This window comes from Thamnophis sirtalis, unplaced genomic scaffold, assembly GCF_051295495.1.
Source record: "Thamnophis sirtalis isolate CommonGarterSnake01/CBP01778 unplaced genomic scaffold, rThaSir2_p1.2 scaffold_5, whole genome shotgun sequence".
NCBI classification, from domain to species: domain Eukaryota; kingdom Metazoa; phylum Chordata; class Lepidosauria; order Squamata; family Natricidae; genus Thamnophis; species Thamnophis sirtalis.
In genome coordinates this window covers 104,662,146-104,677,694 of record NW_028261385.1, presented here as the reverse complement: position 1 = coordinate 104,677,694, position 15,549 = coordinate 104,662,146, and the positions used below count along the sequence as shown (strand labels likewise).

At 39.2% G+C, this 15,549-nt stretch overlaps 1 protein-coding gene across 2 annotated transcripts; it reads left to right on the top strand.

The window, feature by feature from the left end:
• The first annotated feature begins 1,355 nt into the window (after positions 1-1,355).
• On the top strand, positions 1,356-8,018 carry LOC106552242 (cationic trypsin-3). Of its 2 annotated transcripts, XM_014070465.2 has the most exons (5): positions 1,356-1,479; positions 3,227-3,392; positions 3,727-3,980; positions 7,117-7,253; positions 7,754-8,018. In XM_014070465.2, exons 1-5 carry the CDS (start codon positions 1,425-1,427, stop codon positions 7,901-7,903), a joined length of 762 nt encoding a protein of 253 aa, XP_013925940.2. In that variant the 5' UTR covers positions 1,356-1,424; the 3' UTR covers positions 7,904-8,018. The 2 variants fall into 2 exon arrangements, with proteins under 2 accessions (XP_013925940.2, XP_087572522.1); XM_087716396.1 differs by lacking the exon at positions 3,227-3,392 and having other exon boundaries at positions 1,421-1,479.
• Positions 8,019-15,549: the final 7,531 nt, after the last annotated feature.

Here is a 15,549-nt window from a genome sequence, read left to right as displayed (position 1 = left end):
TTCTCAGAGCAAACAACAGGAAGATGATGAGCCAAACTTTCTATGACTTATTTTCTCCCAATCGCATTATTTTTTAACATACATGTAATCATATGAGGGACTGGAATACTGTATAAGAGACACAAGTTTGATTCTCTCTTGGCTGCATCAGGTGAAATAAGGTCACTCACTGTTCCTCAATCCAGCCAATCTCATTGGCTAATTCTACAGACCTATTACAGGAGGTTCAGAAGAGTGGCCCTCTCACTACCTGGGTAAGGTAAAACTTTCCACTTTTTCTTTCCACCTTTCAGTCCAAAGAGAATGCTGAAGTCAGCTGAAAATAACATAAAAGACCAAAATAAACTCAAAGATCATATGATAAAAAGCCAAATGTCAGTATTGAGAGCCTTGTACAATAATAAATTGTTTAATATATCAAGTATAATTAATAACTCTGTAGTAATCATATTTAAGACAGAGGACAGTAATCAGACATCAAAAGCTGGATCACTTCTACTCTAGCAGAGACTTCTCAAAACATTCAAACAAACCTCCTAATTCTCGCTTCTTGATCTGTTTGTTTCCCCAACTTTTTCCTGCTGCAAAGTTTCTCTTTTTTCCTAACACCATTGTTCTGTGTTTTCTTTTGTTTTTAAATTTTGGGGATGGCAAAATGTATCCATCCACTTGAGAAAAAGAATCCCTACCTGCCCATATCTGCACACCAAGTACTTCCCACTGCATTTCTCCTATTGCAAGAAAAGTCCCAGCTTGACATCTGCCCTTGAATCCTGGCCCAGAAGAAGCTCTCTGGAGCAAGGCTTTGGTGGCAGGAAGGACTTCGAGCCTCTCTAACCAAGCAGGAAGTGAAGGTGGGGACGTGCAACACCAGATGAACTCATCTCTCTTCCAGTTACAAAGCTGACACACTAACAATGTTAAACTGAATTAAACACAAATGTTCAAGTATAATTGAGTTTTAATTTGTAAAATGAGTTCAGTTTTGTGGATTCTGCTGAGCGAAACATTCCGTTTCTGCTTTTAACTGAAATGTTATGACCATGTTCAATTTACTTTTTCACCCACATTCTGGTCTCCAAGAAGACCCACGAACCTTCAAAATAATAACATTGCCACAAAATTATTCCACTTCGTAGAAATAGTATTTACTCACCTATAAGAATAGAATATTTAACCTTCAGTATGATAAATTCAGTATCAACAATATTGATCTAAGAATGACAGTATTAAATGGTTGAATGGATCAAATAAGGGGGAAACTCATGTGAATTCCATCTTTCCTCTCCGCCTGTTATTGACTGAAATAATCAAGTTTGTATTTTCCATTGCGTATTTTTGCTTTTGATCGAGTCCTTGGAGCAAAGATAACATTGGTCCCACAACATAAATATGTGCAGCAGCTCCTCTGGTTTTCTTCTTTGATGAAGGAAGACAAGATGAAGTTCATTTGGCTGGTAGCATTCTTGGGAGCAGCTGGTAAGACAATCATTTCCTCAGAACAAGTGCTGAGAAGTCTCATCTTGAGATTGAAAAGAGACCTCTATAGATTTTCAAGTAGAATTTGAACAGCAAACTAGTGAACCTTAGACTTTTAATAACCATTCCGGGTGGATTTATAAAGATGAGGCTCCCAAGCCACCAAGATTAATATATAGATTTTTTTTCCAGGGAATTCTAGAGTTTAAGGTCCAGATATCAAAAAGCTGTCAAAGTTAGACAAATACCATTAATTTTGAACCAGGTGTCATTGTGGATGAAATAGCCAAGGAAAGTTGTGTTCCTGCCGAAGCTGCTAAACTATTCTGCACAGTGTGTGGGCTAGTGTAACTTATTCCCTGTAATAACTGCCCATTTAAAAAAAAGTGTTGTAGACAGGAACAGCTGAGAACAAGCAAACTCTTCTTTGGAACAATGACATCAGATAAACCTTAGGCTCTTTAAAATTAAAGCCAAATATTCTTAAAGATTATTCATAACTTGAAACTCAAATCTTTATCAACTCCCTGTTCTTGCAGTATAGAAATGGTTCCATAAAAGAGAAAAACGATTCAAAGGATTTTTGATTGGGGGCTGTGCAGTACTTTGAACATGAAGGCAAAAAGATTTTACAGAATGTAGAAGGGGCAGTCTATAGTTCATGAAATCAGACCCACCTTTTTCTAGGGTTGCAGACCACCCAATTGTGCAATCCAGGGTGGGGGGATTCAGTATCTCTAAGAAAATGGAAATATGTCATATGCATATCTTCCCATATTCCAAAGCAGGCTTTTGCCAATGGGAGACAAAATAAGGACATTGTCACACTTGACATGAAGACAGATGGCATTTCTCACTCTTCTTTCAACTTGATTTTGCTGTCCTCTTCTTGATGATAGCCACCTCAATGGAGAAAAATCTGGTTCATTACTTCTTATTCTTTATTGGATTTTATGAATGCATGGTCTGTTTGAAAGAAGTTCATGTTTCTTAAAAGAAGTGAAAATGTTTAAGTGTGTGAAGCATTGAAACTGAATATTGGGCGATATCTAAGAGTTAAATGAAGATTGAGAAAATTAACAGGTATCTACAATAAAATAAAAAGAGACTGGCCAGACCAAACACAATGGCAAACTGGTGCAGAACTATTGTGGACATTAGGATTGTTTAGTAGTTAAGAAATGTATAGTGAATATAAATGTATCTACGTTTCAATATATTTCCTTTTCTATTACTTCCTACATTCCTCTCTCTTCCCTTTCACCCTCCCTCCTTGCTCATATTATTTCCTACTAGCTGTCTTGTCTCCATCGCTTGTCTAAATGGAATGGTGGACAATATGATGATTTAATAGTTAAGAGAGGTATAGTGAATGTAAATGTATCTACATTTGGATAGATTTATTTTCTATTATTTCTTGCATTCTTCTTCCCATCTTCTCTTCTGCCCTCTCTTCCTTCTTCCTCATATAACTTCCTACTGGTTTTTTTTTTCATATTTCACAATGCTGCTTACCCAGATAAGGAATAGTATTCTGGGTTATGCATGCATTTAGTATATATCAGCCATTCATATAAAACTGGCAGACTGGCCATCTTGTGGCCTATATGAATAAGATGAAGATCTCATAATGGGCAACCCTCAAAGTTCACCAAACATATCATGAATCCCTGCCGCTAAAAAGTGGTGAATATTTGGTTCCTATTTCACTACTATGGAATCTTCTCTAAATATTTTCATTATCCAGTTGCCTTCCCCATCGATGATGAAGACGATGATAAAATTGTGGGTGGCTACACCTGCCAAAAGCATTCCGTACCCTATCAGGTCTCCTTGAATTTCGGGCAACATATCTGTGGTGGCTCTATCATAAACAATGAATGGATTGTTTCAGCTGCTCACTGCAGTAGATCGTAAGTAATTTTGTATTCTTATTTTATTTGGAACATCACCATTGCACTGATATATTTACTTGTATTAGTAAATCGAATAAAGGATACACATACATACTTTTATTTGCAGATAAGTGTGCACACATATTTGTAGAAGTGTTCCTTGCCTGCCCAATAGTGGAAGTCAACATACAATTGTGTCCATCTTTTTCAGGATTCAACCATTCTGGGCAACAGGATGCCCTTGTGAGTGGCAATATTAGTGAGCTTGGCTTTTGACTTACTGCAAGTTAAAGGTATGGAAGTTAGATTAAAGTAGATATGACCAAAATCTCTATTTCTTGTTTTGATTCAGCCGATTCCAAGTGAGACTTGGGGAACATAGTTTGACCAAAGATGATGGTTCCGAGCAGCACTTTGATGCAGTCAAAATCATTCCCCATCCCAAATACAACCCCATAACTTTTGACAATGACATCATGCTCATCAAATTATCCAAACCAGCCAGTCTCAATTCCCGTGTTTCAGCAATCCGTCTACCAAGCAGCTGTCCATCCACCGGAGCAATATGTTTAGTCTCTGGCTGGGGCAACACCCTCAGTAGTGACGGTGAGTCTTCTTCATGTTCTTTGGTCAAGATAGGGTCAAGATGTGATTATATGCACTTTGCTTTATTGGTTACAGAGGGTAAATTGCTAATAGAAATTTATTTTTGGCATTCATTTCCCTTCAAAGTCCATTATAAATATCACCATGTCAAGTAAAACAATATACAGGTAGTCTTCACCTTGCAATCATCTGTTTAGTGATTTAGTCACAGACCAGCAAATAAAAGCATTGAAACAATAATAATGGTAGAAAATACAGAATAATATATTACAATTGATGGTGGATTAACCATGGACAGTTAAGTTTGCTTAACTGTAGAATTTGACCACATTCAAAGAAACTACTTCATATCAATCTTATAACAGTAGTTGCATATATAAGACCAGAATTTCCCAGATATTCTATTAGTACGTTGTTGTTAATTGAGGCTGTGCATTCTTATAGGAGATACAGTATAACAGGACATAAACTATAGTTTCATTAGCCCCTTGTCCCTAGGTATTTTTCAGCTCATATGGTATTTTTTTAATATATATAGGCCCTCCACAACCGCTGGGCAAAATGTATTGCGGCATGCTAAGGTTAATACCTTCAGATTTTTGGGATGGTTAATTAATATATAAATATCTCATTTTCATTTCATTTCATTTTTTCATTTTAATTTATTTGTATGCCGCCCTTTTCCCTGAAAGGGACTCAGGGCGGCTCACAACGCAAAAAGGGAGGGGAAAAACAAAGAGTTTCAAAAAACATAAAAACCATACATAATTAAAAACACAACAATCATACCATTCGAAGTGGGGCAGCGAGTCTTTAGCCCCAGGCCTGTCGGAACAGCCAGGTTTTAAGGGCTATGCGGAAGGCCTGGAGGGTGGTGAGGGTACGAATCTCCACTGGGAGTTCGTTCCAGAGGGTCGGAGCAGCCACAGAGAAGGCCCTCCTTCTCTGTGGCTCTATCTCACAGCTTTAAAGGGAAAGTATGACTGATCAGATAAACATTCTTGTGAAGAGTAGCCCAATCTTGTTGGATTTCCATATCTTTAATACAGTAGTATCTCGGCACTCAGCTTTATTTGGTTCCAGGAGTACCCGGAAGTTGGTACCGATGAGTACCAACAATAATGAGTACCAAACAAATGTTTGCCATAATGAGTCAGAAGGCAGCCAATATTGACAAGTTCTAGCTTGTATATTGAGTACCAAACAAACGGACACAATTTTCACCTCAACATGCATTGAGTATCAAATTCAATGAGTTTCAAAGCAGTTGAGTACCAAGGTACCACTATACATTGTTTAAGTCCACTTAATGCACACTCATACCTCTCCATTAGAAGCACTTCCCTTGAGAATCCAAGGGATTCTTGGATCCATTGAGAATCCAAGATATTGAAGTTTTTTGGGATGATCCTGAACCATATTGATATGAAATTGTCTTCTACAAGAAAAGAACTCAAACCTGTAGAGAAAAAGTATGATTTTAACCAGTGTGCAAAAATGTAAATTCATACACCTGTTTCAATTTTGGTTAGTCCTGCCGCACTCCATAGAACTGCATTTGGGACACAGTCAGGGGTGGGTTCCTACCAGTTCTAACCTCTTCTATCGAAGAGGTCCCACAAATCTACAGTGCTGTTTAGAACCGGTTCCAGCTCCCCCCGCCCATCCGCACATCATCAAGATGAAGAGCGAGAGGAAGAATTCTGGGAGTTGAAGTCCACAAGTCTTAAAGCTGTCAAGTTTGAACATCCCTGGGGTTTTTTTTCTAAAAGGTTAGGGGTGCAAGGATCTTGTAACTTGACAGCTTTAAGACTTGCACACTTCAATGCCAGAGTTCCTGAGCCAACACGACTGGAGGAGGAATTCTGGGAGTTGAAGTCCACAACTCCCAGAAAGCTGTCAAGTTTGAACACCCCTGTTTGTTTTTTTAAGGATTAGGGGTACAAGGGTCTTATCACATGACAGCTATAAGACTTGCGTGCTTCAAATGCCAGAGTTTCTGAGCCAACATTTTGGTTGCTAAGCAAGAGCGTTGTTAAGTGAGTTTCACCACCTTTTACAAGTTGGCCACGCCTACCACATCGCATGGCTGACAAGCCACTCCCACCCAGTCACATGGCTGGCAAGCCACTCCCACAAAGCAGGCCACAACTACAGAAGAGGTTCTAAAAAAAATTGAAACCCACCACTGGACACAGTGTACAACCTGAAATATGGCTCTTAGGAATTTGGACTGCACTCTTTCCAGGGAAGTAAGAGAGAAGTAAGGTCCCAGCTGAGCACCAAATGGAATTGTGTGGGAGTCTTAGCTGAATATAACTTTAGTGCTGCTGGAAAATACTGTGGTCCCCTGGAAAAATGAAAAGATTGGATTGCTACCGCTGGGTTTTTGGGGGGGGGCGGTATTCTGGATGACATGGTTTAGATGTCCACTTCATTTAGTAGAGTTATGGGAAACCAGAGATTTAAAGGATATGGTTTGCTTGAAGTTTGGGCCATTTATCTTCCAGGCATGCAATTTAAGTCTTTTTGCAAAGATCATAATCTTAGTTTTGCTATAATTGATTTTAAAAGCCTATTCAGTGCAGCAACTAACCAGAGCATTCAAGGCTCATTTAAGTCCAATTTGGGTTTGTGATTAAAGTGCTACATCATCTGCAATATGAGATGCAATATATCTATTAGCTAGTTTAGGGGATGGTGCTCTAATTGGTTTAACTGGGCCGCAAGTAGATTTATAGAGATTAAAGAGTAGAGAGGCTAATTAGTTAATGTTGCTAACTTAACAATTAGCAATGATTCACTTATCAACTGTGGTGAGAAAGATTGCAAAACAAGGCAAAATATACTTAACAACAGTCATGCTTAGCAACAGAAATTTTCATCTCAGTTGTGGCCGTAAGAGGAGATCTACCTGTATTCCAATTAGAAACTCAGAATTTGCCTTAAATCCAAAATCTGGGCAACTGGAACATTTTTTCCCACGAAAGAATGATTGGCATCCTTAGGGCAACTATATTATAAGGGCTTATAGAGAATCTTCTTTTATATTTTGTCTATTTCTGTAGAAGATTTCTAGTGCATGTCTAATATTTACTTCTGAAAATAAACCCAGCCTCTTTGATCTTTCCCACAGTAAACTATCCAGACCTCCTCCAGTGCCTGAATGTCCCTATACTCTCACAAACTGAGTGCATTGGGGCTTATCCAGGGAAAATCACCAACAATATGTTTTGTGCAGGATACTTGGAAGGTGGAAAAGACTCTTGTCAGGTAAACCTTTCCTCCACTATTATCGAATATTTCAGGTGGTGCTCAAAAATCTCCTGCTGTATAAATTACATTCATAGCTAGCTGATGTAAGGCCTGGGAATATAATAGCAAGGTGGTAGTTGGGGAGAGATCCTTACATTCAGGAGTTGTTTCTGAAACCTCTGTGGTCTTTGCTTGTTTCTAATGAACAATGAAACAACATCAATCGCTTGACCTCCAGTTTTTATTATGTTATGGACCTTATGTTGAATCTGCCTTCTCTTTTAAGAAGCTTTTGTCAGAAAGCAGTAGCATTTCTGAGATTTTCATCCCATCCTGGTAGCAATTATGTCACCTAACATAGAGTGGTATTAAAGTAATTTCACTTAGAAGATCTTTTATCTCCTGCAATATGTTCCATTCCTTCACCCACTAGAGCGTGCAAATTATAGATAATGCAAGTTATCTTTGCTCACTTGCTATCTTGCTTGCTGAAAACATGATCATCATTTCCTTTTCAGTGTGACTCTGGTGGTCCGGTTGTCTGCAATGGGGAACTCCAAGGAATTGTCTCTTGGGGGAGAGGATGTGCTCAGAAAGGCTTCCCTGGTGTCTACACTACAGTTTGCAACTACATTTCCTGGATTCAAGACACCATCAGTTCCAACTGATCTGCACTTCCTGTCTGGAAAGCTCCCTTTTCGCATCTATAGATGACATTTTACAGATTGAGAAGAGAGAAAGATTGCATATGCAAAAATAAAAAACTAGATTGTACAATAGCAAGACTGGTGATTGGCATCTTTCTTTTATGGAGAGAAAAGGTCTTGGTCTTTAAACAAGATGAATTTTAATCTCTTTCAATAATCACATTCAAAGATAGCAAAATGATGAGACAAGCTATGAAGAATTAGTAAGAATCACTCCTTTGATGGAACTGCTAGGAATTACAAAAGGTTTGATGATGGATGGTGGTGATGATCCAATTAATTGAGTCCAGAAGTTAACCTCAATATAAAGATAAAACATGATCATCCAATCTGCAACATTTAAGTATCAAGGCATCAAATACGTACATCTACGTACTTGCTCCTGAACACCAGGACGTGAAGGAGTTAGGCAAATGCCTGGGGTCAAACGCATTCCATAGTTTGAGAGCAGCCATATGGAAGGCTGATTTTGTTATTCACCTACTCTTTATTTGACACCAGTAGATTTCTTTTGTAGGAACTTAGATTGGAGACAATCCTAAGAACTAGTCCTCAGCGGTATGATTATTTTACAGATTTGGGCAGAGGAGCTTGTTCAGCACCTGATGGACAAAGTCACTTGGATCTGTTGCCAGTTGGATCCCATGCATGTAGATGGTCAATGTGAGATGCCCAGGGAGAGGTCTTGCCCTATTATCTAGGTAGAGCTTGATCCTGTTGGCCCTGATGAAGTGGACAGAGTTCTTGATGCTGTCAATGCCATCACCTGTCAGACACTTTATGGTTTTATGGTTTTTATGGTTTTATTATTTATAGGCCGCCCTTTTCCCTGAGGGGACTCAGGGCGGCTTACAATATATAAGGAGGGGAGTACAAGACAGTAAGACATAAAACAATACATAAGTAAAAATATACACAACATTCATCATTCGGGTGGGGACGGATTACGATCTTTATCCCCAGGCCTGACGGGATAGCCAGGTCTTGAGGGCTGTGCGGAAGGTCTGGACGGTGGTGAGGGTACGAATCTCCACGGGGAGATCATTCCAAAGGGTCGGAGCTACTACTGAAAAGGCTCTCCTCCGTGTAGTTGCCAGTCGACACTGACTGGCGGATGGAACTTGGAGGAGGCCTAATCTGTGCGATCTAATAGGTCGCAAGGAGGTAATTGGCAGGAGGCGGTCTCTCAAGTACGCAGATCCACTACCATGAAGGGCTTTATGGGTGGTAAGTAGCACCTTGAAGCGCACCCGGAGATCAACAGGTAGCCAGCGCAGCTCACGGAGGATAGGTGTTATGTGGGTGAACCGAGGTGCACCCACAATCACTCGCGCGGCTGCATTCTGGACTAGCTGAAGTCGCCGGGTGCTCTTCAAGGGCAGCCCCATGTAGAGCACGTTGCAGTACTTGTTCCTCCTGGATGATGAAAGCCTCCAGGATGGCAACTAGCGGGTGGGTCCAGGCAGTGGGTAATATATAATTGGTGGAGGGGACATTTCCAGATGCTTTTAATGAAGCCCTGATTCACCCCCTCCTTAAAAAAAACCACCACAGGATCCCACCTGCCTGGATAATTTTCATCCAGTTTCCAACCTTCCTTTCTTAAGGAAAGTTGTGGAAAAGGTGGTGGCCTGGAAGCTTCAGAGGGTCCTGGGTCAAATATGTTATCTATACTCTGTTAAGTCAGGATTCAAGCCCAGTTATGGGATGGAAATGGCATTGTTCGCACTTGTTGATGATCTCTGGCAAGAGCGAGATGCAGATAGTGCAACCAACCTCGCTCTCTTTGATCTGTCAGCAGCTTTCAATACTATCAACCATGGTATCCATTTGTTTCAGCTGTGAGGGCTAAGGCTGGGTTGCACAGTTCTGCACTGGTTCTCCAGGACCAGTCCCAATAGGTACTGATAGGGAATGAGAAGTCCAGCCCTCGGTCATTATTCTGTAGTGTGCCACAGGGCTCAGTACTCTCTCCATACTTTTCAATATCTATATGAAACTACTGGGTGAAATCATCTGTCACAATGGATTGTGGTATATACAGTATACTGATGACACCCAACTCTATATTTCCACTTCTGGGGATCAAGGCAATGCTGTGCCCACCCTCTTGCAGTGCCCAGAATGGCTTTAGGTATCTGGGATGAGGGACTTGTCATCTTTGATGCTGGATAGGGTGGCATTGCCCTAGAAAGATCTGGTCCACAACTTGGGGGTTCCCCTGAACTCATGACTCCTGCTCAAGGAGTAAGTGGCAGTCACAGCTAGGAGAGCCTTTGCACAACTTCATGTTGTGAGCCAGTTGTGGCTTTTCCTGGATCAGGATTCCCTGAACTTGGTCATTCATTCCCTGGTCATCTCACATTTGGATTACGTACTGTACATGGGACTATCCTTGAAGAGCATTTGGAAACTATAGCTGGTGCACAGTGCAGCATCATGGGCAGTTTTGAGAGGTCCTAGAATGGCCCCACTAAAGCAACTGCTCCATGAGCTGCATTAATTACCAGTCTGCTTCTGGGTGCAATTCAAGACGTCATGGCATGATCATGGCATGGATCCAGGTTATTTAACCTGGGTTGTTTCACTCCACTGGTGTTGGCCCATGCCAATTGTGCTGGCCGGGGAAGCATGATGTGGGTCCTTCTGCTGTTGCTCCTGCCATCTGAAACATCTTGCACCCCCCAAGTGAGGCTTGTATTTCAGTATTAATTTAGATTGCAATTCTAGGTAGCTTCAGTACCGTATATTGGGGAGTATATTAATGATTAAGCCTTTCCTGTCCTGTATTCATGCTGGTTTCACACTACACCAAGAAAACAATCTGATAGATCATTAAATAAATAAATCCAAAATTCTCGCAAGAGACATAATTAGCCAGGCTCAAATTATCCTACTTCAGACACATTGTGCAAAGACCTAGTTCTGGTCAATCAGTTTTTTCACTGGAAACAGTGAAATTTGTAGTGAAACACATCTTGAGGATACCTGAGTGGACAAGAATGCTTTAAACTCCTTGCTATTGTATTCATGTTCCAAATAATATTCTACCATCTGTTTATAACTTCTCATTCATAACAATCAAAAATCTATCTGGTTGCATAGAGAGTTATAAGAGAGAAACACAATCTAGTTTTGCCAGATATTCTGGCAGTAATTGAGAAGGATTTTATTGGTCCATGTCCCTGTGATTAAGATGCTATATAACTGGAGTAGTTTGGCTTACATGTCTGTGGTTTGGAGGCTGACTGGAGTGCTGCAAAGTTCATGTGCAGCTGTGAAACCTGGAGCTCTCACTGTGCCTGAGAAACAGCACAGAAATATTTTGCTGGCTTTGCAGCCTCATCTGGAGGAATACTGAGAGAAGCATGGGTCACATCTTGTCTGTATATGTTGTAGTTTTTCTTTTCCATCTGTGGACGATTTCCTTGTATGGATAAGCCAATGAATTGTAGTTCTGTCCGTCCACTATTAAGCTCCTGCTGATACCAACGGGTGACTAAATAGCTGCTGTCGTCGTGTTCACAAGTGATGCTCGCCTGGCTCCCTTCTTGGATGGTTTTGAAGCGTTCCTTCTGGGTCACTGTGACCCCATGGCAAAGACCTATGAAGACTAGATGGGAGGACAAAATGCATCCCAGGGGAGATGGTTAATACACACTGTCACATTGGAAAGCTAAAAGTGCTGTTTTCCTTAAACATTTCTTTATCTTTGAGAATAAGATTTACTCTCCTCATGCCCCTAATTGTTTGCTATCAAATCCTACTTACATTTCAACCAAAGAAGGCTTAGAAATTTCACATTCAGGAAGGGGAGTGTGGAAAAGCTACCACACCAAGCTATGAGCTTTTCTCCTACTCACTACCTGGGTAAGGTAAAACTTCCCACTTTTTCTTTTCACCTTTACATCTGAAGAGAATGATGAACTCACTGAAAACAACATAAAAGACCAAAACAAACTAAAAGACCATATGCTAAAAGGCAAACGTCAATAGTGAGATCCTTGTACAATAATAAATTGATTAAGGTATAATATATCATACAAGTCGAATAAAACCTTCAAACCTTTATCAAGTATAATTTATAATTCTGCATTAATCATATTTAAGACAGAGGACAATAATCAGACATCAAAAGCTGGATCACTTCTCTTCTAGCAGAGACTTCTCACCTCGTTCAAACAAACCTCCTAATTCTCGCTTCTTAATCAGTTTGTTTCCTTGGCATTTTCCTGCTGCAAAGTTTCTCTTCTTTCTCCTTTTTGCTAACATCATTGTTCTGTGTTTTGTTTTTAAATTTTGGGGATGGCAAAATGTATGCATCCACTTGAGAAAAAGAATCCCTACCTGCCCATATCTGCACACCAAGTACTTCCCACTGCATTTCTTCTATTGCAAGAAAAGTCCCAGCTTGACATTTGCCCTTGAATCCTGGCCCAGAAGAAGCTCTCTGGAGCACCTCTTTGGTGGCAGGAAGGACTTCGAGCCTCTCTAACCAAGCAGGAAGTGAAGGTGGGGACCTGCAACACCAGAGGAACTCATCTCTCTTCCAGTTACAAAGCTGACTCACTAACAATGGTTAATGGCAGGCATGATTAGCAATGAAATTAATGACTTTTTTTCCAATTCTCCCTTTTCTTTCTTCTACGATCTCAGTTTTCAGATACTGCAAAGTACATTTTATGTTAGACGATCTCTTCGGTGCTCAGCTGCTATCCATTATTTATTTTCAGAATGGATTTTGAAGATTCAGAGATTGTTGTTCCCTTATTGAAAAGTCCTCCAATGATAGCATCATACCATTTCTAGCAATCAGGAGAATTAAAAGGACAAACTTTAAATTTCAGGTGTATTTTTTCTCTTTATAATACACAGGAAAGCTGATTCCACACTGAATTAAACATAAATGTTCCAATATAATTAAGCTTTCATTTGCAAAATGAAAATTAGTAAAATGAAAACTCATTTAAGCAGAGATATGACCAAAACAACGTTAATATCAGTTTTGTGGATTCTGCTGAGAGAAACATTCCCAGTCTCTATTTTTAACTGAAACTTTATGACCATGTTCAATATACTTTTTCACCCACATTCTGGTCTCCATCAATTAAGCAGTATCATCAAACAAGACCCAGGAACCTTTGAAATGATAATATAACATTGCTAACAAAAATGTCCTCTTCATAGAAATAATATTTACACACCAGCAAGGAAGCCAAAGATAAAAATTTTAGTATGGATGGGAGGAGCCAAAGTCGTGATGACACGACGTGCGATCTCAATGCTCTGAGATCGCAATTGATACTTTTGTCTCTGGATGGTCCAAACGGACCTAAACCTCCCGCAGAGACAGTGAACAGGAAAAATACATCTTGCTGATCACAGGGACATCACAAAGTTTCTGATTCATCCAAGAGAAGCTCTTCAAGCCGGTAACAAAAAATCCAGCCAAATGGCTGATGAAGTCAGGGCACCTCCAAAATGGAAAGATGTGGAAGGAGAAAGTGTTTTCAGCTGGTGAGGAATTTTTACTGTTTTAAAAGTGACTGCCTATTAAAAAAACTTAAAATTAATTTAAATTGGAGAACAGAATAAATAAGCGGTGGAATTAAATTTGGACTGGTTTTGAACAGTGGGTTATCTTACTTTTTAAATGCTATTTTTACAGATGGAATTTACGCAAGCCTTTTAAAACGAACAGATTAAGTTTCCTTCTTTTTTTTTTTCTTTTTTTTAGTCCCTGTAACCTAGGGACTAAAAAAATCTCGTCTTTCATTACTGTGGATGTTTTTCTAACTCATTTAAGAATCAGACCTTTTTTTAAACTTGAAATACAAAAAGATACAAAAAGAAACACAGAAATGGTAACATTGTAATATTATAACACTGCTATTCGGAGGCTAGAGGTTTGTATATTGAAAACAAAATACTTTTTTCACTGATTATCCTGGTTTGGCACTTCAAGGACTCACAGCTTATTTACAGAGAGTGATAAAAAGAAGAAAAGCACACAGATGTTCCTTTGAAGTAGATTTTTAACCAGAGAAAGGTGAAATGTTATTGTGATGCTTAATTTTGCTTCTAAGCTAGAGCAGCAGTGTTTGTCAGCTGGAAATCATGGTCCAATTTCAACACCAGAAAGAAGTTTTAAATCTGCAAAAAATACTCTCAGAAACACAGAAATTATCAAAGTGAGAGGATAGAGAAGAAGTTGGATTACTTAGTGCATCTAACAGTAAAATATGATGGAGATGTTGAAGATGTTCATCAAATGGAAAAAGTGGTGGTTAAAATCCAAAAAATCGAAGAGGAAAATGAATATAAAGAAATTAAAATTGCTGATATTTATGGTGATTGGTTTGTTTCTGAAAAAAGAAAGAGTGGAATACTGAAGAGGAATTAAATGGAGGGGAAACCTACCCCAGATGGGAAGATACAGAAGAGGAAAAAATAAAAGAATGTATGGATTTAAAGAGAGAAATCTTATTAGCAATGGTTTTGATAGCACCAATGATAATCAAAGATAAGCTGATTAAGGAAAGAGAAGAAGGGCATCAAAATTACATGAGAGATTTTATAAACAAAGAGTTGCTAAGAGGAGTCCAAACAAAGTTGATTAAGGAGATGATTAGAGAACTGATGCCACAAATGGCAAAATATATGACACTGTTTTGTTACTGGAAAGACACAGGTTGATAAATGAAAGAGTGTAATTTAAAACTAGCTAAACTTAGTGAAATTTAGTGATAATAGATATAGTTAAATAAATAATTGATAATGATACTAATGTATACAATGTGTAGTGTTATGATAAGTAATAACTGGATATGAATATTGAATGGTACCCATGAAAGGAAGATTAGAAACCCTTTTGGATTATATATAAAGGTTAATAATAATAATAATAATAATAATAATAATAATAATAATAACAACTCCGCCATTGCCGGTCCCAAGCCCGGATGAGAAAGGAGGAAGGTTGGGATCAGGTTGGCATCTGGTCCCGTAAAAAACCCCCCGCCAACCCATACAATATGGTGAAAAAAACAAATAAGAATTCCATACCGCATCGGTCGTCGCGCGGGTTAACAAGGGCCGCGGCGGATGTTGGGGTCCCTGGACATCCGTCGACAAGTGGGCTACAAGTGGACCAGCCAACAAAACGACAAAAATATAGTGCAGATGAAAACCGTGCCATAATGGCCTGTTACTACAACTCAGAGCCAGAAAAAAGAGGCTATTTAAAGCGAATGTATGAATTATGGAAACAACAATATCCAGATTCAAATGTTAGTGAACAACGACTAGCAGATCAAAGGCGATTTATTATACGGAATAAAGTGTTTAGTGAAGTTGAACATGAGGAAATTCAGGCAAATTGCAAAACCCAAAAAACAATATCACAAGCGGAAATAACTGATATTCAAGACACAACTAAAGACACTATAGTAGAACTCCCAGAAGAAGCTCTCAGGGAGGAAATAACATCACCACCACTAGAACCAGTTATCACTGAACCAACTGATGAACTAACTCAAAAACAAAAAGAATTGAAGGATAAGATCATGGAGCATTTTCCTAAGAAAATTTTGGCCCCTATCATGAAA

Excerpts from the sequence above, each read along its gene's own strand:
- LOC106552242 (XM_014070465.2), top strand. The coding sequence starts at position 1,425 with ATGAAGGAAGACAAGATGAAGTTCATTTGGCTGGTAGCATTCTTGGGA. Across the intron at positions 3,393-3,726 it reads GCTGCTCACTGCAGTAGATC|CCGATTCCAAGTGAGACTTG; the intron begins GTAAGTAATTTT and ends GTTTTGATTCAG. Across the intron at positions 7,254-7,753 it reads GTGGAAAAGACTCTTGTCAG|TGTGACTCTGGTGGTCCGGT; the intron begins GTAAACCTTTCC and ends TTTCCTTTTCAG.